The sequence below is a fragment of the Coturnix japonica genome, chromosome 5 (assembly GCF_054131305.1).
Source record: "Coturnix japonica strain WE chromosome 5, WE-NBRP24, whole genome shotgun sequence".
In the NCBI taxonomy this organism is placed as follows: domain Eukaryota; kingdom Metazoa; phylum Chordata; class Aves; order Galliformes; family Phasianidae; genus Coturnix; species Coturnix japonica.
The window spans coordinates 18,442,564-18,469,285 of record NC_140667.1 but is presented as its reverse complement, the minus strand read 5'-3'; the positions used below and the strand labels follow the sequence as shown (position 1 = coordinate 18,469,285).

Sequence of the window (26,722 nt, the reverse complement as noted above, 5' to 3'; positions counted from 1 at the left end):
AACAGAGAAGTCTGTCTTCTGACAAACATACCCACACACGATACCTTACCCTTAAAACAGCACTGTAGATCTCAAACAAGCCCCTGTACGATCAAGTGCAGAGTGGCGGATTTTGAGCTTGTTACAGGCATCTGCTACACACAGAATTACTTCATTCTGCTTTGCTGTTAATTCTGCTCTTGTGCTGAAAGCAGCCATTAAACTACTGTAAAATCAACTGAACTGCCAGGCCCAGATAGCATTTCTGGGGGGAGGGGGGAATTGTATAACAATTCTGGAAGAGTTGATTGTTTTCTGAGCATAAAATCTACAACTTATTTGAAAAACAAGAGTATCTTTTTTAAATAAATATCTGTAAGTGATTGGAAAGTAATGAGACAGTCACCATGATTTATAGGCCCCAAACTTTCCAATGTGATTTCTCTTGAACAGATGAAATCCATTTATTTTGTGGGAGGTGAACAAACAACCAAGAACACAGTTAATACAACTGAATATGTAAAATATGAAAACTACTGCACTGATTTTACAAAGTCCTACATGCCCCAAAAATGAAATTCCATTCTCCTAATTTGGACTATAAGGCACAAAATCCACTTGTTAAGTTCTATTTTGAGATAGAGATTTTATATGAGTAGAACGCTGGGAGTGACCTTCACTTTCCAAACCTACAACAAATACAGAGTAGAAGTGTCTCAAATCTATAACTAATAAAAGCAGTCTGGTCCTGGATACTCTATTACATGAGCTCCCGCGTCACTTCTACAGACAACAGTTAATCAAATGCTTGCTTTTTCAACTGACCTACATTCATTTTTTCTGATTACACAAAAGACAGACACACTAGACTGTCCAAATTCCTGATCTGTAGTAAAATTTTATTGAGGCTTGAGCACTCAGGGGGCAGTAAAACTGGGTATGCAGACTACTATAGCATTTAATCATTGTCACAAAGTGCTGAATGTATTCTTGTAAGCCTTTTATACCTGACTGAAGGTGTGCAAGATTTATTTTGTCTGCTGAACAAACAAGATTCATTCACTGCAAAACCCAATTCAGGACATAAAGTAGACAAATTCATAGCACATACCCTTAGCTCAGGTTATGTGGCCATCTCTGTACACGACAGTAGAAAGTACATGATGGTGACTAATTAAGTGAATTAGGGAGTACTTTTCTTATATCACCACTCCCAGTTCTGCCAGAGGAAAACTGGAGGGAGCAACATGTATCTGAGGCACTGGCTACAATACTGATTGTGACACTTCTGGAAGTTGTAGTTAGGGAGGGATTGTTGTTTATCAAATAAAATTATCTGTTCATAAAACTAAAATCATGCAATTAGAATTAGTCAAATGGAAATTTTAGCAGACATTTAGGTGCAGAGTTAGATAAAGAGAAAATATTTATTTTTTTTTTTAACCCAGGTCTATACTTAGATGTAACGCAAGTATTAAAGGATAGAATATGCTTTGGCTTAAGCCTCCACATACATTACAATCACTTTACCATGTGCTTTGGGTTTATAAAGTCCTGAAGTAAGCATAAAGCTCACTACATGTCCAGGAATAATATCGTCTTCTCTCACTGGGAAAACAAAGCCATTCACAGGTTCTGCTGCCATTACAAAGTCTCCATTGATGTAGCTGAGAAGTTTGTATGGGCCCTTTCCCAGAGCTGTTGAGAAAAAGAAGTCAGAATTACCTTTCATGTTTGAGCCCTAAATATTATGATAGAGAAACTACAGCTGACTCCAGGTGCCATTTGTTAATGACAAACAAAATCACATTCTTTTAGAAAATATTTGCTCTCAAAACTACTTATCTTCAATTCTAGAGAATAGTCATCAGCCTCTCCTTTCCCTAGTTTCTACCCCCTTCAGTTTCTAAGTTAGCTGAGAGCTTAGTTATTCACTTCAGAAATAAGGAGTGTTTTTACAGATTATCCTGGGACACAAATTGTTTTTTTGTACGTTTCAACCACTTCTTATTGCTGTTTAAAACCACTTGCATTGGTGTCTATACCGTGAGGCATTCTTCTAGAAACAGCTTGCTGCAATCAAGTATCAAATGACTCTGTGAATAGTATAGATACAAACATAGTACTGGGAAGCATGACAAGAAGAAATCAGCATCACTAGAAAAGGAAAGGACAAATTTTACCCATAAGTAAAAAAGCAAAAACTGTGAAATAATTTCACAAACCTCAAAAAGCTGCACTGTATCAGTTAGTTAGAAATTCATGGTATTTTAAGATGGTTTTTATAAACTCCTCTGTTAAAAACCATGCCTGAGCATTTTACCTCACTGCTGTTTTAACCACAAACCAGCACATGGCAAGCACCCATCTAAGCTAGAACTCTCCCAGAACTTCTCAGCTGATAACTACTGCTAAGACCACTGAACCTCAAAATTAGTTCAAACAGGTTAGAAATAGGAAGAGCAGCCTGAAGCTTCCTCTTGCATTCTGGCACTCCCTGGTAGTAAAAGTTACTAAGACTTCAGAAATCCTACATGGCCCATTAGGACACAAGATTTACCTACCTTACAAGGAGCTGAGAAGCCTTTTTTAAATGACTTAAAGCTTTATTATTCTGGAAATATTATCATACATATAAATTTTAGGTCCCTCTCCCATTCAAAACTTGAGAAACAACTGCAATCAGAATGTCCCCTTACCAAAGTGAAAGAGAATGAATTACTTCACTCTGAATTAATGACAAAGTTATATAGACAAAATCTCTTTCTGCTCTAAGACCACTTCTTAACCTTTCTGTTCCCAAAAAATAAGCAATTTTTGGCAGTGCAAATGCATTTCAGGTAGAAAATATTTAGCACAGATATAGCTTTTCCTCCTCATTGGTCACTCTGGAAAATCCTATGGTGAGAACTGATGAGCTGAATAAGCAAACACCAGGAAAAAGTATATGATAACCATGTTTATTACAAGCTTGTCAGATGTACAGCTCTCCAGTATGCAAATAAATTGCTGTCAATAAAAACTCAGTAAGAAAACTAATATCACACTTTGTATCTGTTACCACCCAACTTCTTTTTGCTACTAGCACACACTACAGCCCCAGACATTAGGGGCACTGCTCTTCTAGTCTGTTATAACTGCAAGATCACTTAGTCTCAGATTGCATTTATGAGACAAAGCAGTACAAAAACTTCAAACTGCAATCATCTCATTGAACTGCACTTTATAGGGCTTAAATAATGATTTAGCTTAAATCCCACTAAACTATATATATATAAAATTTTTTTTTCATCAGTTCAAAAACTTTTCAGCTGTCTGTGCACCAGAAAAGTTAATCTAAAGTCTCAGTTCCTCCCCAAGATCTTTCTCAGGGCAAGTTGTTACAATATGAAGTCTAACAGAAGACCAAAACATCACAGGCCATCTAAATGCACAGCTTTTCCCTGTGTATTTGAAGCTTGACAGAAGAAATTATAGAATAAAAAGCAAGAATCCCGTTTACTCTTCACATCAGGTTGGCTTTCAGTGCTTAGATCTTTGCCACGTCTAACAATGTAGACATTCACTATATAACTTTGAAACAGTCTGGATAGAGATCCCAGCACTTACACAGTAGTACAGCACACTCAGCACAAATTAGCAACTGATGCTTTTTACTCAAGCACTTAATACCAGATTTGCACCTCTCTCTGAGATGAGTTCTAATAAGCAACAGAACTTGTCACTCAAAAATACAAAGCTAGGTCAGTCACCCCTAATCGATAGTTATCCCATGCCACGGGAAGTTGAATTACCTATGTAACTAACTCCCTCTGGAGGCTGCACAGGGGTTGATTGGTTTGATAGAACCAATGGTTATCAATTCTGGACTGCAGTAAGCCTTAATCATACTGCCACCAGTACTGTTGAATGGAATATTATGTAAATAACTTAATGATTTCATTATTTAATCTTTACCATATCATAAATGCAAAGCAATTTAATTAAACTTTTGGGAAAGACACACGATTCCCAACATTAACACGATCATGAAATTACAAGCTATTAGAAATAAAGTGAACCTTAAAGTAGAATTGTGGTTATTTAAATAATTTATCATTTGTAACTGTTTTCATCAACACATCATTTTTATATAAAACATGATGAGTAATATTAAGGTATCTTTGGAATAAAGAAGCCAAAGATTATACTGACATTTTATCAGGTCCTTTAGGACTTACCTTTGTTGAAATATTCACAATCATAAGCTGAAAAATAGAAAGAAAGGAAAAAAGTTGTGGGTATTCTGCATATTAATATCTTTTCCACTATCTTTTACTGGTTAAGATCAAAGCCAACTGCTTGGTCAAGTCAGATCATGCATAACAATTTATTCTAACATTTATTGCCAGATTTTTATTTGACTACCTTAATAAAGCTCTTGTTTAAATTATACTGATCTAAATATTATTTACTAGCAAAAAATAGTAAGCTCACATTCCTATAGTTGTCTTTTTGCGACCTCTAGTGTTTAAGACTAAGCTTTGCTGTCTTCCCATTCTCATTTCTATAAAAATTCATGATTTCTATTTAAAAAATTGAGTATACCTCTTGCTCTACTGCACATTTCTTGTCTAACTTCTATCAAACTGCATGCTCTCTTTGAGATGCTGTGAAATTAGAAAAATGATTGTTTTTTCCTTCATTTTTTAACTTTCTTGCCCTCTTCCATTACAACTTCCAGGTAGTGACTCTTTTCTGCCAAGCATGTGACTCAGAAGCCTTAGAAAATAGGTCTCAGATGTGTTTTACCTCTCAGCATTGTTGAAGAAGAAAAGCTAAGTAGGACTGCAAGCTTTTTTCATATTCCTAACTAGACAAAAAATGAACATGGAGATCAGTAAGAGGCACTCACTTGTTTTCTTATGCCCCAAAAGCAGCTCATTCTCACATGAGTTCTGATAGTGTGGCTTAGCAATTCACATCCCCAGGCAACTCAGTATTTTTGATTTCTCAGGTCTAGACCTCATAAATACAATAGCAAGCAGTGGCTGAACCAGTTAACTTACGACACACTCTAGGAGTCCTCCAATCTACAGAAACCCCATGCTGGCAGCACTGATGGGCATAAGCTGATACACTTGTACAGAAACATTCACAGTCCCCTCCTTGGTTACAACCACATGTATCTGCCAAGCAGTTTGAGTAAAACCAAGTGACATCAATCTAGAAATACATAAGAAAATATTTCATGTAGACACAGGCAACAATCATCTCAACACAAAGCTGTGATTCCTTCAAGATTTTAACATCAGACTTATAAGCATCAAAGGCTTTACTTGAAATGTTTGCATTAAATACAAGAGAGATTATTAGAACACAAAAATGATACTCAGATGCTTACATGAGATGCTTTTGCATGGTTTTGTACTACTTAAGCCATAATAAGCTACACTGAATCATATTAAATAAGACTCAGCTGACCACAAGAAAATATGTTTCAGAAGCATTAACAAAGTTAGATATGCATAAAACATAAGAAATAATACAGTAGGTAGAAAACTCTTCATGAGTGGTTCATTCTCTTAATATAATTAGAAAACTTCATGGGACAATTAGTCACTGCTTTCCTCCTCAGATTACTTTGGCATATTGTCTTAAGGGACTAAATTTCAAAGAAGACTGTCAATGTTAATTTGCTGATTGAATTGCAATACATTCTACACAGGTTTACACCATAATATTTATACACTTACGAGGAATCCAATTGGTATCTTACACAGCTGACTAATCCAGTGTTACATCAGCACAACTTAAACATCAGCTTCCATTTTTCCTCCAAAATAATATGCAGGAAAACTCTGCATTTCCTGATTGCCTTTCATACAGAATTTCCCTCCTCCTTAGAAATCACTCTAAATTTTTAGGGCATGCACTTAAATCTTGACCTCTGAATATCTTGGAATATGTTATTTTTCACATAACACCTAGATTTGTAAAATCAGTTCTCTTTATTCTTGAACTAAACCCAAACTTGCTGACTATCAGAACAAGTTGCATGGCTTATTTATTTTCATTACCTAGTTGCTTAAGTGAGGAGATGCATGTAATTTCTGGGAGTTAGTTTCTCCACACATACTGCCTAGAAGAAGCTGTGAATTTATTTAAACGTGCCTGTAAGACACGTGTGCAATGTAACACATTTGAGTAATATAAAGCAAATAATTACAATTATTCAAATTATGCTCTGGATTAAAAATAAGTAAAAAATTGCATGTAATTTTTTTCCATTAACTTTAAAGGGGATTAGCCACAAAGTTGAATGCTAGGTGATGCCAAAGTGGTACTCTGTGGCACTAACAAGCAGATTTCTGTCTAAGTCAGCTAACTGTAGGCAGTTCTTTGACAGTATGTTATTAAACATTACCATTTTAGGGTGAAATAGGGATGGTTCAGACTTCCTTTGTGTTCTTTATTGATGTAGTTATATAAAAACATTCTGGCATGGGAAGTAAGGAGAAAATGTAAAGCGCTTGGAGCTGAAAAGCAGTTTCTAAGACAATGACTTTCACATCTTTCTACACGTGACTACAACTCACCACTGGATGGCAAGCTTCAAATGCTTCACTAAACAGTATTCCACACTCCTTCTTTGCAAATGGCTCTCTCAGTGGATTCAAACTGCATGGATTCTGAATGTCAGATCTGTCAGCACACTTAACAAGAAAGTAAAATCAAGGGAAGAAACTTGTTTTATTAGTACTTCGTGTTTGAGCTGAAAAAACGGGTTTGTTTTGTGGGTGTTTGTTTGAGAAGATGTAAAACAAAAAATCCACATTCATTAGGGAAAATGAAGAGATCAAGAAAAAGAATTAAAAGAGGCTAATATGCTAATGAAAATGAAAAACACATAAAATGAAAAATACACATTCTGAAGAAATGTTTCATGTATCTGATACATTCACACACACAGTTCTAAACAGAGCTTACAGGAAGTCCTAATCTGTTGTCTGTACTCAGTTGAACTATCCCATTCACATAGGTGACAAAGATCACGTGGATAACTTTCATGAGAAAGGTTAGAAATCTGGTCTTTTTACCCTAACTACCAGGAAGGAAAATCTCTGAATACCACTGGACATAAGAAAGAAGTTCAGTATTTAACTTTACAACATAGGACTGTATGTTAACAACATAGGAACTGTAAGTTAAATAACAGATATACATAGAATGACTGTGGAACTGTTTATATTGCTGTTCTAAAAACCTCTTGAGAAAACAGCTGTAGATGAAGAATACTACACCACATTCTGCTCTACACTTTGGTATTATTTAAAAAAAAAAAAGTGATTACTTTATCCTGCTTAATGGATTATGATATCTTTAAGAACAACAGCCTGTGAATTTTGCACTGCTGCTTGACAGAGATTTCCAGCAACTTCTGATTTCGTTCTAGATAAACTGTATGATTCAAATGTCCAAAATCTGTAAGCAAATACATTTGTTTTACTATGTACCTCTACAGCTGTCCAGCTGTTTCCAAATTCTTGTGAGTTTGTCAATTCAAAATTATCTGGAGTCCTCATTTCATTTACTGTTTTCAAATCAAAATTTCCACACAACCCAGTTAATTCACCCTGGAAAACAAAAACAAAAGCAATAATTTTCCTACACAATATATAATGCTTTCGGTCAGAACTGTTTTCAAAACATACTTTATGTTTTTGTCTTCAGTTGCTCCATCAACATTTGTCAGGACTCAACATGTTTTCACCACTTTCCAAGCCTAAGAAGTTGAACTATAATAAAACTGTGGGAAATATTTTTTGTCAGTAACATCAGTATTATTTCTTTTAGACTAAGTGTCACTGAGCCTCTGAGAATGGAACTGATCTTTTGTTCAGAGAAGTGACCTGTTTGGTAGCAACTTGCAGCAAAATAACATCTGCTCCAGTCACATTGGAAATGAGTACTTAAGAAGAATGTTGCCCTTAAGATAGTTGTTTCTGTTTTTACTGTCTAACTTCAGTAACAAGTGAATAAAGATTGAAATTGGGAATGATTAATTTGATTGACAAGGCAGTTGAATATTTTTCTCCTTTATTCTGCTACTGAGTTCCTATAGGATTCATGACATGTTGTCTGTTCCACAAACAATTATAGCATACACTTAAGACTAACACAAATACCACAAAGAAATGGCATTAAGAGCAGTGACTTTCCCTTACCTGCCACTGATGACCCATCTGTATGTGAACTGTTGTTCTCTGATCCCAAAGAATAGTGATGTGTTCATCAGGAAAATGAACAACAGTGAAAAATCCAGCTTTCCATAACTGTATTTTCTGTAGTTTGTCCATGTAACTAGATGTGCTCTGTTCAAAATTAAGAAAACGCTGCTTAAAAATCTAACATCCTCACAAAATTATGAATAGTACTACTTATACTAAAATTACTATAAATAGTAAATATTTACAGCAATAAAGTTTGTAGCCAAGATTTTGCTTATGGTTTCCATTCAACAATACTGATGCAATCAACATTCAATGAAAAGATATTTACATCTAGGCTAATTAAGTGGTACAATCATTTTCTAGCCAACAAGACAGAAAAAAAATATTCAGAGATGTATACTTGCTACTTTTTTGGCATGTTCAAGACTGACACATACAGGATTCCCAGTTTCATCATCAAATATTAGAGAAGATTTTCCAACGGTAATGAAAATGTCTTTTCTGCAAATGATTCCAGTATTAAAGCAGTTAATATTCTGTATAACTACTGAGAAACTTGCTGAAGAAGTACTCTGCAGAGAAAAAAAACATGCACTTCTAAATATACTAATGTAACTACATATATTGTTGCACAGATAAATTAGCAGAAACTGCAGCATGTTATTTTTGGTAAGTATAACTCAATATCTGAGACACAGCAAAGCTTAAAAAAATATATGTTGGATGCAGTATATGGCACTGATAAGAAACAAGTAGAAGAGTAGATCTTATATCGGGTTTTACTGAGACTTCATAAAATATCTCACCTTAACTAGATAAGCCTTACAAGTTCCAACAAAGTCATATGTAAGTCCATCGAATGTCCTGTAATGCCGATCCCCATAGGCAGTACACATGGATGGGCATGGATGGAAGGTGCATTGAAATGATCCATGCTGGCAAATGCTGAAAAAACAATATTACCATTGTTGGTCATACAACTGTAAGCACAGACAATTACTGCTATTGCACTAAGAAGCAAAACTACCTAGAATGCATAAGAATTGTAACTGAGGATAGAAGCATTTAGAAATTTCATCTAAAAGAAGCTTAAACAAATTGATTTCCCAGAATTTCTGTTTTTACAGAATTAACTCACACAGCTTGTGTTCCTTCTTCTTAGAACCTATTGGTTTCAGAATATACAGACACTTTAGACAAAGAAAAGGCATTCTTTTAGCTTAAGCAAGAAAAATGCCAGCCAATGTAATACAGTTTATTCTGTACTCACACACAGTGATGTGTTTCAAGGATGAAGCTCTTTCTATCAGTACCTTTGTTTATACACCAGCTGATTGTTAGAATCAATAGGCAACGTGTCCTGTTACTACAGTCCTCACCCACTTCCTGACTGAATAGAAGTTTTGCATAAATTTGTATATATATATATATATATATATATATATATACACACACACACACACAGAGAGAGAAAGAGAGAGAGAGTGTGTGTCCTATTCCACTAGGCTCCTCTAAAGAACTGTGTTTTGGGTTATTTGTTTTCTTTTTTCTTATACATCAGTAATATCCCTTAAGTTTAACCTGAGAGTAGTTCAGGTTCTATCTATGGTCACCTTATGAATCAGTGTCTCCCTGTGCATCATCCTGTGACCATAGATAGAACCTGAACTACTCTGAATATAATATATTCTTATAATTTTTGGAAATAACATAAGCATTTATAAATAATGGATAAAATTATGACAGGTTTCTATACCCTGATTAAATGAACATTCTGTATTTTACAACTACATATCTGCCCTACTTTGGGAAATTTTAGGTAAATAACAAGTTTCACATCTCATATGCTAAAGCATGAAATAATATGAAGTTCTACATCATTATAGCTGTTCGTTGTCTAATCATACTGCTATCAGGCATTACAGGGTTATCACACTGTTGTTCATAAAACAACAGTAACTAGAATAAAATGAAGACAGCTTCTAGTACTAGCCACTCCATGTTTTCTTCTGCTCCCTTTCAAAGCAACTCATACCAACCTAGCATAACATTCCAGATTTTCAAAGGCTCCACTTGAAAACAATTATTTTGACTCTACTTGTGTTTTTATAATGACAAGTGCTTAGTTTACTTCAGACTTGCATGTATATGTACTATATGTGAAAAGTTTAGGCTGTAACCCAGCTTCTAATGTCATTCTGAGGAAGTGGCTAAGGCAGGAACCTACCAAAGCTAATGGAGAGGGAAAGGAAAAATGATGAAAGCACACTTGAGCAGAAAAAGTAACTGATGCTTTTAATGTTCTCTCAGAGATATTAGGATTCAGATACACTCTTGTGCAGAAACAATTCTTAACATGCAAAGAATGGGGAGCTCCCTTTTAGGCTCCTAACACAGTCACAGTCAGAAGGAAGGGCTTTGAAGGTACATTATGTCTTGTATGTCCTATGCTCCACATTTCTTGTATATCAAGTAAATTAACATTTTGTTAACAGAGTCTAGGGAGTCCTAGTTGAAAAAGCAGAGCTACAAGCTGCTTTCAGACTGACTAGCTTCCTTTGAAATATGTATTCAAGTAAGTATTTAAAAACACAGAAAGCCCAATTCAGCATCCCCCAGCAACTAAACAGCATTTTCACTATAGTCTCAATGTACAACAGCAAATCTACACAGCTAACTCCACCATCCATATTACCTTGCACAACACAACACTGAAATGATGCTTCAGTAAGTTTAGCTGCTATCACCACCTTTTTGGTTTAATCTAGCCAGCATATTATTCAAGCAGTTGCACTGGAGACAAAACTAGTCCATCTCAAAATGAGGGAAATATCAAATAGCAATTCAGTCAGACACCAGAACTAGGTTTGAACATCCCTGGCACTCCAACGGTAGCTTTGCCAGTTTAAAAAATCATTTGTCATTTTACCATTCTATAAAGAAATCAGATTAGTAGTCATGCTGTAAACATTAAATCAGATGTGAGTGATGATATTTAATACTAGTGAACACTATTTCTGTACGCTAAATTACACAAATGTCATTGTCACTACTAAGAGTGTTTAATGGGCTTGTTGAGTATTCTCATTCTCAAAAACAAACCTTTTCTTGCCGTACAAAACACACCTGTGCATACACACACAGCATTCTCAAAGACTTTCTCCACCTTTTATCAAATTTGTCACTTCTGAGGGAAGCAGAGCTGGCTGCAGATTTCTCACCATTGAACAACCGATTGCCAAAAAGACATTATCATTGTGCAACTCTTTGCTTCCTGGACGTAGAAGAGTTGAAAAACCACGATAACCTGAAGAAATTAATGGGCCTAGCCTCAGAAAAATAACAAGTCTAAAAATCCAGAAAACTCCCACCTACATTCCTGATGCCTTTTTCTGACACAGATTAGTTCTTTCTGACATAAGCAATTGCACACCAGGTCCAACTTGAAGATGGCTTGTGAAATAATGGGGTGAATATCCCGAGTAACTTTACCTGCCTGCCCAGTGGAGATGGCTTCTAAGATGCTTCACCAGTCGACCAAAGGGCTACAAATATCTTCTAGAGCAGATACTGAGAACCTGACGAGAGGCAGAGGTAGGCAGTCAGCACAAGGCTGGAAGGAGGGGGCATTGATATCCAAGATAAGGCAACGTCTAGTGCTGACTGGACATGCCTTCACTGTACAAGGCTATACTGAGGCCAGAAGTAGTAGTTTACCAGGTGACATCTTTTAAATGTTCCTGGTAAGCTTAGAAGAAGGGGACAAAAGCGCAGAATTACACTGCTGAGAGGCTGGAGGCTACAGCATTACCACAGTATCTTGGTACTTGACAGTATAGCTGACTTTTCTGAGGCTCTGATAAGACTCTTTGTGCCAGCTTGCAAAATTTAACAGTAAACAAAGATCAAAACAGGTGGGTCCATCAGTCACATATGTTCTCACATCCTAGCTCTATTGAAGCTCATTGAAATGGTAGCGTACTGTGTTCTATACTGAGGGCACCTGAAGGAAACTCCACAGAGTAACCTAGCTACAGGGCAGGCACCATGCACAAGAGCAACACTGGACAGTGAACAATTAGGTTCACCAAGTGATCCTACCAACCATCACCTATTTACACCAGTTCCTGTAAAATCCAATTTATTCATCTATTAACTCACCCACAAATAAAACAAAAAAATTTACTGCAACTATGCTCAGCACAATACTCTGATTTAACATCGCAAAGATGATCGAAGGACTGGAGCATCTCTACAACAAAGAAAGGTTGAGGGAGCTGGGCTTGTTCAGCCTGGAGAAGAGAAGGCTCTGTGGAGACCTAATTGTGGCATTCCAATATGTAAAGAGAGCTTGTGAACAAGAAAGAGACCAACTTTACTCATGGACAGATAGCAATACAAGAAAAAGGAAAGGTTATAAACTAAAAGAGAGGAGATTTAGATTAGCTAGTAGCAGGAAATTCTTTACTTACTCAAGAAGGTCATGAGGCACTGGAATGGGCTGCCAAGAGAAGCAGTGAATGCCCCAACCCTGCAGGCACAGAAGGCCAGGTCCTGGCAGCCTGATCTAGTGGCAGGCAACCTGGCCAATGGCAGGGGGGTTGGAACTAGATTATCTTTGAGGACCCTATCAACTCAAACCATTCTGTGATTCTAAGATCATAGAAGACCATGGGTTACATATTAAGCACTAAGAATGTTGAAACTCCATCATAAATGTTAAAATAAAATAGAAAGCTTCAATTTAACAAATGCTATACAGATGTATTATTTGAAAGACTTTTTCCCTGTACTCTAGAAACATTTTCCAAGGAGTATTTAGAGAATCTTGATATGCCAATAATCAAAAACATGATTTTCTGAATCAAACTTTTGTCCAAACCCAGTTATTTTTATTCCCAAACAACATGCTGCTGTTACATTATGTAAAAGTTTCTGGAAACAAGAAACTCTTAAAAAAAACATAATTCCAAAGGTTCTTCTCATAGAAGCACACAAAGTTATGGTGGGTGGATAACAAGAACCTGGTGTGAACTTACAAATTAGCAAGCTTAAGGTAAAAAAAGAGGAACAGTCAAGACACAGTTAAAAACTAAAATGAAAAATAACAAACAGATCTGTGCTTACCATGTATGACAGGATGAAATAACTTTGTCACCTGGGAAGTACTCCTTTCCTTTCCACAAACATGGACATTCATCCATTTCCAAGCATATATCCCCGTGCTTAACAAGACTATTAAAAAAAAATACACATTCAATAGAAGTACATCCAAACCAGATATGTATATACAAAAACATTCTTCAAAACTTTTACATTATTATTGAAAAATATTTTAAATCTCATATTGAGTAGGTACAGTTTTATTTGTATATTTTTGTGGATGCTTATATATGCATAATTTGGCCATTTACTTTCAAAGCAGCTATATGTTGTACCTTTAGTAAGTAAATACCAGCTCCATCTTTCGCAGCTGCACAGGTGAATTGCTTTCACCAGTGCTGCTCCTAGGGCTGACTGGGTCTTTTCCCCCCATGCCCAATCAGTTGTTCAGGCCATGATTCAACAGTTACCACACACAGGACCTACTGGTGTAATAACTGATAGAACACCTTTGATGACAAAGGAATCAGTCAAATGACATGCAACTGCTGTAAATCTGAACTCTTGATAGGCTACATCAGTAATTTCAGCTCCTGCAGGTCCAGCTGTTCTGTCTGCATACAGGATCCATTTGACTCAACATAAAAATCTGAAGTAACATGATACGTACCATGTTAGTTACACAGTAAGAAAATTTCTTAAAGCTCACAAAATCTAAAACTATCCTTGTTTTTGCACTGCAAGCTTTGAAATGTATATGTATTGAAGAATTAACAAAATATTAATACTGGGTTGATAATCTTTTTTCTTTTTCCAAATGAGTTTGTATGGAATTACAGTACATTTCTGTAATAGTACAAAGTTTTTACCAGTTTCCTTGTGTTTCTATAGCTTTCTGAAGAAAATAGATTAAGCCTTTCTGTTATTTAGCACTGCAATTTCAGCAAGACACTGCACCAAGGACAACAGATAAGAGATATGAGACATCTTTACAGAATGATATATTTTTTTTCCCCCTTGGCAACCTGGAGCAAAGATCTAGTCATTGCACTCAGCGAAGAACTTCCTTATTTACTCATGTTAATGAATTACTCCTTTGTAAACTGACTGAGATGCTTCTTCCGTGTGGTTATTTCAGATGGGAAATTACAACTCCTTAACTCTTAACGGGTATGTGCAGACATCAGCAAAAATCCTACATTAAACTGAAAAACCGATATGTTAACCCAGGGTACGTGACATGTTCTTTGTAATCCATACTTATTACAAGCATTGTGCCACCTGAAGACAATCAGCTAGAAGACAAATTCCCACTGGCTTAAAGCTCAGAACTGAAGAGAGCACATTCAGACACAAAGAACATCACACTGTCAAGGCAATATTAAATGTAGTTCTTTTTCCTCAGAGTGGCTAAAACAGGTGATAACAGCTTTCTCTCTTGTGAAGCCAAACAAGTGGATAGATTTCAGTGATCTAAGAATTCACTCCAAATACATTACAGGCCCTGCACTGTTCCCCTTTGAAGTATCAAACATTTTTCTTGACACCTATACTTTACCATCCAGCTCACAATGAACTGCAAAGATACAAGGATAGCTATTGCATTTCATTGTGCTTAACCAATATTCAGTTTCATTACTGTTTTAGTTTTGTTCATTCATACAAACACATACTTAAATATTGGCGGTAACATTATCATTAGGATAAATGTGTCCTGTGAGCAAATCTGCTGCTTTTGCAAAGCCTACAGATCTGAAGCAGAATAATAAAGTCTCCTACAACCTCTACCAGAGCAGTTATTAAATGTTTGTGAATCACCAGCTTTTACCCTTGTTTTCTTAATTGTCTGGGGAGCTTTTGAAAGCACACCCATTCCTTTCTCTGTCATACTTTAGCAATAATATTAAATAACTTTGCCAACTACCTGGCATTTTGAATAATGTCTGAGTGGTTTTATAGTACTATTTGTGTGCCCCTCTGACTACCAACTCCTTTAACTGAGACACATGCACTCCTATTTCATCTTTTAACAGTAGAATCCCTGCACTCACTTAAAAACAAAAAACAAACAAACAAAAAAAACACGACAGCATACTACCAGTGCTACACAGCGTGGTGCACAAAAAAATAAAACTCATAGAAAAGCAGCATCGACTTAAATACAAAAGGTAGGAAAGAGTAAGAAAAATAACGAAGTGGAATGGTTAAGGTTCTTCTAGGCTCCCATACTCTGCAACCTCTTTTGTAGACTCCTCCCTCTTCCTCTGCATTTCCTCCAGCCCTCCCAAGAGTCTTCTGAATATTTGGCTTACCCAACTGCTTCTGCCTCCTCCCAAACCCCCATAAAAGCAAAACCTAATTCCTGTTTTGGAAGAATACTGCAACATTGGAGCTGAATAAGAACTTTTTCAGTTTCAAGAAAGCATTCCAAGAACATAATTAAGCTCCTTACATGTTATTTGATGCAGTACATCACCTTAGAAACACAGCCATAAATCAGATATACTTTTTGAGAAAAATTGATTCAATATTTCTTCATTACAATTACAGTTTTTTTCTGCCTCTAGTTCACTGCATTTTTAAAGCTCCATTTCATGAGAGCAAGCAAAGGAAAAAGGAACAGACCTAACAAAAGCTGTTCTAATCTAATGAGAGGTTAAGTGCAGTACTGCCCAAGTTCATCAAACAGGAGAGTATTCTCTGGCATAGTTAACAGATGCCTGCAGAGGCAGAGAACATCACAACCAGCCTGGGAAGTCTGTGTAATGCTACAACACTCATTCAAGAGAGAAAAAGTGAACATTCTATGTCTTAATGACTATAATACAGTTGCCAGCCCTCAGGTGTATGTAATTTTATAAATCATATACTCTTGAACCAAAAGAATTAAAACATGAATCAACTTTGCCACTTTTGGGAGTACCAATCACAAACCAAGTCTAGATAAATTCATGGTCACAAAGTTGGGGAAAGGAGAACTCATGATTTGTGGGGTTTTCTTTCCTGAAAATACAGAACAAAAAAAAAAAAAAAAAAACAAACAAAGAAACAAAAAAAAAAAGAGTAACAAAGTAACAGAAGTAGTGAATTAATGTTTGCATTTAGGAATAACAAGAACATGCAGCAGGTGAACTTCTAATGGTCGGGTTTTTTATCCTGGTAAGAAAATTAGAAGGAGGCATTTAAGATATCCAACTATCTATTAAGAAGTAATACTAGTAATTAAAACTTGCATATGAGGAAGAAGGAAAATTTCCATCACAGTAAATTTTACAGTCCAACTGAAGACTCAGTCTTCAAGTAAGGAAGACAAATCACCTGAATCATAGCAACACAGAAGCAGAAAATGCAATCCAAAGAGTGACCTTGCAATGTTGCAAGCTGTGTTGTGAACCAGGTATTACTTATTCTTCTGAAATGCAGTAAGGAAGAAGAAAAAGTTACTTACACAGTGATATGAGAAACACTGAGAAATAGACAAAGTGTTTAACTTAAAAAGCACAGTAGCTTCAAAAGTGTCAGCAAATCAGAACAGAGAATTATTACTATATGTATTTTAGGCAATTTAACATTCTTGGTTGCTCCTTAGCTAGAGGGAGACTGTATGATCATAATTTTTTACACTGTACAAACTGTAACTCAGACTGAGAACGATCTCCCACAAAGTATTTAGAGCACAGTTACTTGTCTCTGATCTATCCACTGTAGGCTGAAAACAGAGTCAAGTAACACCCGCAAAGGAAACCGCTACATTGCTACATTTCACTGTGATTTACTTACTTTGTTTTTAACTTCTATTTCATAGAAGTTGCACTAGAATGCACACTAAGAAAAAAAAAAAAAAAAAAAAAGAAGAAGAAGAAAAAAGAAAAAAAAAGAAAAAGAAGAAAAAAAAGAAAAGAAAAAAACAACACTCTGCTGGAATTAGCTTCTTATATTTCTTAGTTTTGATATATTCATTCTGCACACTACTTTCCCCCCCATTTCTTTACCTAAAATCAACTACAAATAATAAAACACATTAAACTGGCCTAACTATTGACTGAGTCAGATTAGCTTAAGGGCAACAAATCAGATGAAACTGATGCAAAAATCTCAGAAGAGCATAAATCAAGGGGTGGAAACTAATGATTTCAGTTCAAGAACTGACGTTAAGATCAGAGAAATTCCACAGCTATTTTACTCTTGTAAAGCTGACAATGTGACTTCAGTTCTACCCTTCTCCAGTATGAACTGATTGTCTAGAAAGACACATAGAAACAAACTAAGGGTCATTTCTTACCTTATCAGTACAGACTAATACTTCTAATCCAAACCCTGGGCTTGAGGGCACTATTAACTACTTCAAGAACTGAGGGTGAAATCCTACACACAGACTAGCAAAAGTTAAACTTTTTACAGGAACTTTTGGCTTTATCTATTTCTTATTTTTGTCTTGAAAATGTTGAAAGTCTCTCCCTCTTGTAACCATTCAAATACAAGACCTTTGAGGTCAGCATATCTTGATGTGGCTTTTCTCTGCTTAAATGCAAGAACCAACTTGCTTCAGGATGCAATGGGAAAAGTTCATAATCCTAAAAGCCAGACATAGCAAAGAAGTAGATCATCACAAACTTCGTTCTCTTCCAAGTTCTTAGCCACATAATGCTGCTGAATGTAGCCACTGGGTTTGGACAGTATCAGTCAACTCAAGAACTCAAAGGAATGACATGGTACATCTTCAGTAGCGATAGCTACTCAATTTAGTTAAGCTAGTAAACCAAAATACAATAGAAAATGCTACTCACCCTGGTGGGCAGACACAACCTGAAACACAAGGAAGGTGAGCTGAGAAAGTGAGGTTTAGCAGTTGATTCTCACAAGTTCTCTCTCTGCTGAGCTCAGCATCAACCTTTGAATTGCTGCAGTTAATATAAATCTGCCCAAGTGGGCAACTGTGTGCTGGGGGGAAACAAATTGACAAATTAGTTCTCTACACTTCAAATTTTGTATCCAATAGAGGTCTGCAATACACTGTTTAAATAAAAGTACAAAGGTACTGACTCTATAACTTCTGACCAATCGTTCCTGCAGAGCATAGTTAATTTCCCAGTAGCTCTAGAAATATCCCACAAAATACTCAAATTAATACATACATTTTGTAAGGAGCATGACTTTCTCAGCAGTTAGTCAGGAAATAAAAAAGACCATAATACTTAAAATATACTGTAATAGAAAAAACATGTCATAGATTTTTTTTTTCCTTATGAGAAATAAAGTATTACTTTTTCATATCTCTTACTCAGAATTCATAGAGTGAAAGAAAATTAATTACAGTGTTCAAATCCTGCAATGACATTTTAAATGATAATGCTAGCCTCTGTTTTCCCTACTAAAGTTACTCTGTTTGTTAGGCACCTAAGATTTAAAACAATTTAGACAGTTGTCAGGGATTCCATCTAGCATATCATTCATTTCTACATTTAGCACCATCCTGTAACAAATACAAAATTTCACAGGGATTAGAGAGCACATATTGATTTGACTTCAAGTATATTCTTCCTGTACTGCTTCACTCACCAATTATGTTGTTATCACAATTCATGACTCCATTACTGCAATGGCTGGAATGAAGATAAAAGATATAATGAGAGCCAGGAAGGTGTCAGATATTGCTGCTTTCTGTTCAATAATGAAATATACAGTACAAATCAATTAAATTACTGCATAAGTATTTGTACTGAAAATTAGAACTATGATAAAAGCATATATTGTCAAAGTTTAATTAATAAACTCCAATCTTTTGCTTCCCATGTAACATAAGATGTAAAATAATCCCTACAAACAACAGCTGAATAGTACAAGTATTATTCTAAGAAGTACCTGGTTTGACACAAAAATATGTCCAGAAATATACCACTATATTTCTCCTAAAGACATCAGTGTGGGAATAGCAAAAACCAAGCCTTGTAAATAGGATGATCATCTAAGAAAATGTAGTAACAGAAGCAAAATAAAGCACTATCTTAAACACATAGTTACAGCAAGCCACTCTGCTCTGTCTATGCAATCTTATGAAAGCAAGCTATTGGGTTATGTTAAGAGTTTGACAATATGAGCAGCCACATGTTATCCCGCAGTTGCAGGTAAACTCCAGTGCTGAATACAGTACAAACATAAGCTATTAAGACTTTTTTGTACTAAACCAGGGTGACCTTTCCACAAGCAAAACACAGTTAAGAGTAGACTGATACTTCTTTCACCCATTCCTATCAAGAGACATTAACAAAGTATCCATCTGAAAATTCCAGCTAAAATGGTCTAGTGAGTTTGAAAAAATGTTAAGAAACTTGATAGCAACTGTCAAAACACTGCAAGCAAAAGTCATAACCAAATGGGAGACACAGATTTCTTATTTTGTCTTAAATCCCTGCTGCCAAATTCCAATAAAACTCCTCTGAAATCAAAAGAAAGATGATTTTCATGTACAGTCATTCCTTAAAAAAAAATAATAATAATAAAAAAATCAATTTTTGGACAACCACACCAACACATTCAACCAACTATTTAGCACAGTGTTTGGCACAATTAAATCAGAAAAAGCCAGGGCTTTCCAGTGTGCTGTGTGTTAGTATGGATCTATCTAATGACAGCAACTTTTCTGCACTTCAGCATAAAGAGGTGCAAGCACAGCAACCTGAAAACCTAAGTTCTAAAGAAGTTCCATACAAATATGCATAGAAACCAATGCAGGATTATCCTGTATGTTCACTATTAACAGCAACAATAAAAACAAGGTAGAATGAAAGATTTCCTAGTGTTTTCAGAACAGAGAGAGAGCATATTTTGTCAGATGAAAAAAAAAAAAATTTACTTTCTCTTACCATTTGCCCAAAGATGTGATGACATTGTCTCCAGGTGGATAGTCAATTCCTTGAAAATAACAGGGGCATTCATCTCTAGAGAAGAAGAAAATAAAAGTAACTGTGGTTACCTCAGAAACTGAAGACAGGAAAAAAAATAATAATTGCATTCGGTGTGAAATCAGCAACAAAGCAGAATCTTCATATAGCAATGGAGACCTTTTGTGTTTCTCATATGCCAGAAAAAGGCACTGTGTGACAATCAGCCTTGTCAGTGTCTGATGAATTTAAGTACTCAGACTATTTTTTATCAACACACAGTTTCTGTGTACTCCTAAGACCCTGCCATCTTTGAACATGCATGGTATCTACAGGCTTCATGTTTGTTAATGTTTCAATATATCATGTAAAGGTAGAGGTGTAAGACAGTGAGTGTGACTATCAGAACTGCAACTTTACCTACCTCACTACACATCTTTCAGTCTTGGAATTCAAGTATGTTCCAAAGGGACAAGCACAGCCTTCAACACAATCACTGCTGCATGTCTCTGGCACAGACAGTGCTTGGCAGGTTCTGCCACAGGTAGATACACAAGTACTGTACTCCTTTGTATCTTCACATGAAAGAGCTGTCCAAATGAAATAAACCTCTCAAATTACCATGCAAGAAACTCAAGTACCTCACAACAGTTTTCTGATAAACATCTCCATTCTTTCATTCCCAATTACATTAAATTCCACTAAAATTGCTATCTTGGCACTATGCTGTATAAACTACACAGATGTATACCCACATTAATAACAAATAAAATGAAGTCTGTGCAGTTAATCCAGATTTATACTCGGAAAACTGAACCGTTCAGATATTTTCTTCTAACTCCAAAACATGTGGCACTTCCACATGGCCTTTGGAAAACACACAGCATCTTAACAGAAATATTAGAAACTATACATGGAATGCGTGTACTTTGCAGCTGTTGCAAAACATCATCTTTCCTTATATATTCCATAAAGTTCAACTTAAAAAACAGATTTGAAGTGCTTGTTAAATTAGAAAGATTAATATTTTAAACCCTACAAGCATGACTTTTTACATATGCTCTAGTAAATCTCCACTTGCTTTTTTAAAAGCAAGAGAATATTAAATATTTTGAAACAGCTTTACTTAGTAACAGCAGGCACCACCATTTGTGCCACAGAATTTAATCAAGCTGGTTTTTTAAGGTACATATGCAGATAATCTGGCTTGAGATACTTCAGCAGGATGAACTTTCAGAAATCCTCTTTATTGTGCATTATGACTTGTATACCCATACGATGTGGTGAGTTACCCAATGTGGAATTTGTGGACGTTCTTTAGATAAGATTTTCAGCCTTGCTTATGGAGCCAAGCCTACTAACACAATACGGGTGTCAATTAAATGTTGTTTTCTGGATCCCTAACTCTAAAACTTTCAAAAATGCATGAAGACACCACAAAAAGTTTGTGTAAAATGAAGATTTAAGTAATGTTAACCACTTCTCTACAGGTGAAATAGTACAAATGAGATAACAGAAGTTAGATTTAGCTATCTCTATGGAACGTATGTTCTTCCATTCATCTTAACTGAAATATCAGTGATATTAACTGTATCTATGCCAGAAGTCTATTACGCATGTTTGTACTACTGACAGTAAGAACACAAGCTCTTGGAAATTGTCAAATAGAGTGGAAGTTGATGACGATCAAAATAAAATTGCTACACATAGAAACAACATTTTTCATCTCTGTCAAGGGCTCATTAAAAGAACTAGATTAACCTTATGTCTGTGAAGAAAGGAATAAATGTATTTACACAGCCCGTGAATAATAGTAACATAGGTATGAAAAGACATTCAAGTCACATTTTTCCTACTAAGAAATAGATCCTTGTTCTGAGTACTGTGATAGAACGACAATCAGAAAAATAACTAAATGAATATCGATTTTTAAGTGACAGAAATGGATTAATTCTCAAGTCCTCAAAGAGTAATTATTACGACTAGAAGTTCAAGACAACTCACCACAGTCTGGGACACTTCTTCTGAAATCTATTACTACTCCAAATCTTTTGCATAGATGAGCATAATGGGCCAGAGCAGAGCAAAAACAATTCTGTCCACATTTGCAAGTGTCTCTTCTGCACTGCTCAAAATAGGGAATGGGACTCAAATAAGGGTAGCATGGAGCAAAAAGGTCTTTCGTAAGGATGCTACAAGCTTCCGCTGCATAAGAGGCTACACAAATAACAGATTAAACACTTTCAGTGGGAGAGTTCAAAAAGAGTTTTAAAAAAATCTTTGCTATTGATCACAGTTAAATACTATTGCTAAATATATCTTACTATTTTTTATATCAACACAACTGTACTGAAGGATAGAAAAGTTAGGTACTCATCACTTAGAGCTTGTTCCTAAAACCATTTTAATGTATTTGGAAAAGTACAAAATTCAGACAGTGCCTGGGCAGTCATCCATCTTTGTTCATTGATGTAGGTTAGGTACAAGATAATAAACTCTATCCACTCCTTTACATACAAACAGAGGAGTATGTATTTCCACAGTTTAAGTCATACTCACTAACTATTTCAGTATTGTAAAGAAAACCTGTTTCACACACTTTTTCACACACTAGGTAAGGCTGCAACTACACTTAGAGCTGGAAGCTTGGAGTGACACTACCACAGAGGAAACGAGAGCATTAAGGAACTGCTAAACTCCAACACCCATCTTATTATCTTACTTTGGAACACATTTAATTAGTGGTCAAAAAATAAAAATGTTACTACTAGAAATAAAGTATTTCATGTGCTTATGCACATCCCAAAACGTACTTAAACAACACTCTATGTGGTTTTTTAGGGGACTGAGCTTAATAAATCTCACTACATTTTGTCAGTGGGGAGGACTGGTTTGTTTCATTTCTCTCATACAGTTAGGAAAACAGCACAGATGTAATAAGTAAAAATGTGTTTGTCTATAAAAATTGACCATCACTGCCCACCTGATTGTAGATGAATATCACACGGATCCACTTGTGAACTATCATGCATAAGAATGCATGCTGATGATGTTTTCCATGCATTTCCAAAGAGCTGTGGAGTGCTTTCAGTTACTCCAACTGGAGATCTTTTACAAAATACAAATCAGTCACAAAAGAGTGAATTTACAGAGTAATCTCAGTTCTACTAAATCCTTCAACAGAGCTAATTCAAGTTTCCCTTCCACTCACCCCTAAAGCACTAAACAGGTAAAGTTTCATATCTCTCTCTCTCTCTTTCCAGGCAAAAGCCCAGAAAAGAAAAAACTTACATGATCCAGGATTATTAGGTATTCTGTATGAAACAACAGATTTCCTTTCAGACCAAGTTCCATTTTCACAGGAGAGCAAGGAACATCGCTGTCCAGAAAGTCTGCACTCTCTTATTCATACTTCTGCCTCCCCAGTGATACTTGATCCTTTCTGATCTCTCCTCTGCCTATAATTTCACAACTGACCCTGAGTAGCTGACTTTTCTGGCTCCCAGTTCTCTGAAAGAATGAGCAGGGAATGGAAATCCAATGGGCCAGAGATATAAGTGCAAAAACAATTGGATCTCCATGAGTCTTCATTAAGAAGCACACCAGATATCCGTGAGGCTTCATTAAGAAGAGGTGCAGCAGAAAACAGAAGACAGATTTTGATCAAATCTGTTTTGATCAAATCAAATCTGATTTGACAAGTTAATTCTGTTAACTTGTTACAAGTTAACTCTGTTAGCAAGTAAAGTAACTCTGTTAACAAAGTAACATCATGTACAGATAATAATCAAAACTATGCTCTTAAACATCGTGTGTTGCACACTAGGTAAAAGACTGTATAGGCAAACAACTAGTAATACTTCTGGTGGATGCATTGCAAAAGACAGCAATGTCTGTGGAAATTCTTCTAACCTTAAAAGAATAAATTCTTTTTTTTTTTCCTCTTTTCTAATTATTTTTTAAAATACGGGAACTATTAGGTAAAGATTTGCTATTTTTCAATCAATTCTGACTCATATTCCTAACCTGAGACAGTAATTCTCCTGTTGTTTTGTTGTTGTTGTTGTTTGTTGTTTTTTTTTTATACTTATTTTTCCTTCATTAACCAAGCCTTCTGAAGTGTTCTAAAATCCCATTCCCCTTCCCCTCTTACATGAAGCTACTTCACCAACTGGAGGCCAATTATTTAGCCTAAATAGCCCGTTTACTCTGATGCTCAGGCAGCTCTGACCATCTTTCTCTGTAACACCACGAGTGAAGTTCAGGCAACAGCCAATTCCTATTGCTGACTTGCAGGCACTGAACAAAGGAGGCTTTATTGGCAAAAGCAGATTAGAACCTGAAGCAGAGAATAGGAGCTGAACAGACAAAGTATTGAGGGGAGGAATGAAGTCCCTTATATAGGCAAGCCCATCTTTTGGACAAATGTTCAGATAAAGTAGCCCTTAGTAATGGTATATATTTCACTGCGTTTTTACATTAAAATAATCTATGCAGAACTTGTTTTGAAATTCTGTATTTGAAGGACTGTTTCTGGCTGTGAACCAAAACCTACTATCCATCCCACTAACACTAAATCTTACAACATACTTTTTTTAATCCATCTATTTAGCTGAGTACACTTGATTCACCATTCTAATTGTAAATATTCATGTACTCATACAAAAAGTCATCCTCCATATTTCCGTTGAAGGTTCCACAAAGTCCAACAGTATCATCCTTCCACCGGTCATCAGCTTGAAGATAAAGCCTCAGTCCTTCTCTGTCATATAGTATTTGTAATCCAATGTGTGTCTTTACTTGAAGAAATACAGAGGAGAGTTTCCGTATTTCAAATAAATCTAGTGAATAAGAATAGAGATTGTTGAAGGGCAAAGAAAAAACACCTATAAGTTTAATTTTGCTTCTTGTCATTTCACTCTTTTTTTTATGGTCTTTTATATAAGTGACTGTTTTCCTGCTCCTGCCCTGTTGTCCCCAAACTCGATTTATTACATAAGGTTATTTTTCAAAAGGGGGGAAAAAAAATAAAATAAAAAAATTAATGACAGTCAAACTTAGCAATAACAAATCTAGAGTTCACCACAATATTCATACAGATTAACTAAAAGAGTACATCAATTTATAGACGTCAACACTGGAGATAGCATTTCTATTCACTTCTTTCAGTGAATCTATTTCTAGCAGTGGTAATGTTCTACCTGCGTTGAAGTCCCTTTTGGGAATTCCCAAACAGCCAAGTCCCCCCAGCCATCAAATGAACTCCTGGCTTGCCTATCACCCTCTCACTAAAGCTAACACTGACCCTCAGTCATGCATTCATATACAAAATATCTGCTAGTATTTTCACAGGGAGACATTTAAAGATCTCATTGAAGAAAAAAGAGAAATTATTCAGTCATTAATTAGACAATCATTTTCCCTTGGAATCTTACTAACCAGTTTCATGAATATGAAGGATGGTATTCAGGTATGTTGGGAATGTAACATACTTTATCTTAACATAAGAGGCACTAGCACATTACAGCTCCTAACATTAGAGCACAACATACACTAGCAGCTAAACTGTGAAGTATTTAATAAAAAAACGAACAGCACTAATATCAACAATCTATCACTTAGCATTAGCATGCTAACAATACTCATGATATCACAGCATACACATACAGCACTAAAGCACTGCTTCAGCACTTGATCAGCATTGTACACTCATTTATTGTTCCTTACCATCTGCATAAGGCAGGTTAATTTTGTACTTGTCATATATCAAAATATCTCCTGAATGAGTCAGAGTCACTTGCCTCTTGGGGTCCTGCTTAAGAATAATGCTGATTGATTGGATACATGACCCATCCTGGTTCTACAAAAGAGAATAATTTAAAAATACACTTGTTTTCAAGCAGGATGAATGTTATATAAGACTGCAAGTTAATAGGGAGAAATTGAAAATTATCAGCTTTATGTGGTTTCCTGGCAGACTGCACTTTAAAAAATGTACAACATAATTGTTAAAAACTATTTTTTTAATGATTTCAAATATATGTTAAGACACAACTCTACCACATTAACAGCTCAAAAGTGGGTTATGAAAAGAGAAATGTGAACAGCTCTTCCAAGGCTTACTACAAAGACATGTGCAATTCATGAGATTCACTGATCCAAAACGCACTGTGGCTGAGTTCCTGTACACAAAGAAAGCTGCATTATCCACACGGCAGGACACAAATCTGTTACTGAATTCTTTTCAGCTTCAAAAAGTGTTCCGATATACCCAGGTTCCCTTAAAGCATATTCAAGGTACATCACTCCTTCAAGATAATGAGAGATAAAAGCATCCTGCAACTTACTAAAAAAAAAATAAACAGCAGTTAATTTCATTATTTTTAAGAAAGGAATTGTGGAATATGTTCATAAGCTCCCAAAATTAATACTGATTTAAAAAAAGAAGCAGCATATCAAAGCACCCATCCAGTCTGACTTGTTTATTTTTATTATTGTTGTATTGCTTATCCCTTACAATCATTTCAATTCTCTAATTTGGTCAAA

The 26,722-nt window shown here is 35.7% G+C and overlaps 1 protein-coding gene across 6 annotated transcripts in view; it reads right to left on the bottom strand.

Annotated features, from left to right (window-relative positions):
* Nucleotides 1-26,722, bottom strand: part of OTOG (otogelin) — an 85,901-nt gene that overhangs the window by 40,913 nt on the left and 18,266 nt on the right. For 5 of the 6 annotated variants that reach the window (XR_014947077.1, XR_014947078.1, XM_032445043.2 and 2 more), the window contains exons 16-32: nt 25,904-26,036; nt 24,840-25,017; nt 23,160-23,284; nt 22,181-22,393; nt 20,601-20,766; nt 20,159-20,233; nt 18,855-18,898; nt 18,083-18,236; nt 13,320-13,427; nt 8,999-9,137; nt 8,630-8,764; nt 8,187-8,333; nt 7,476-7,595; nt 6,558-6,674; nt 5,028-5,184; nt 4,200-4,226; nt 1,510-1,677 (exon numbers count right to left, since the gene is read on the bottom strand). Coding sequence is in view for 4 of the 6 variants with exons in the window: in XM_032445043.2 (XP_032300934.1) it covers nt 1,510-1,677; nt 4,200-4,226; nt 5,028-5,184; nt 6,558-6,674; nt 7,476-7,595; nt 8,187-8,333; nt 8,630-8,764; nt 8,999-9,137; nt 13,320-13,427; nt 18,083-18,236; nt 18,855-18,898; nt 20,159-20,233; nt 20,601-20,766; nt 22,181-22,393; nt 23,160-23,284; nt 24,840-25,017; nt 25,904-26,036 (2,206 nt within the window). In the remaining 2 variants the exon portion in view is untranslated. Of the gene's footprint in view, nt 1-1,509; nt 1,678-4,199; nt 4,227-5,027; nt 5,185-6,557; nt 6,675-7,475; nt 7,596-8,186; nt 8,334-8,629; nt 8,765-8,998; nt 9,138-11,684; nt 11,771-13,319; nt 13,428-18,082; nt 18,237-18,854; nt 18,899-20,158; nt 20,234-20,600; nt 20,767-22,180; nt 22,394-23,159; nt 23,285-24,839; nt 25,018-25,903; nt 26,037-26,722 lie in introns of those variants that run through there. The other variant, XM_085550203.1, reaches the window with a different exon arrangement.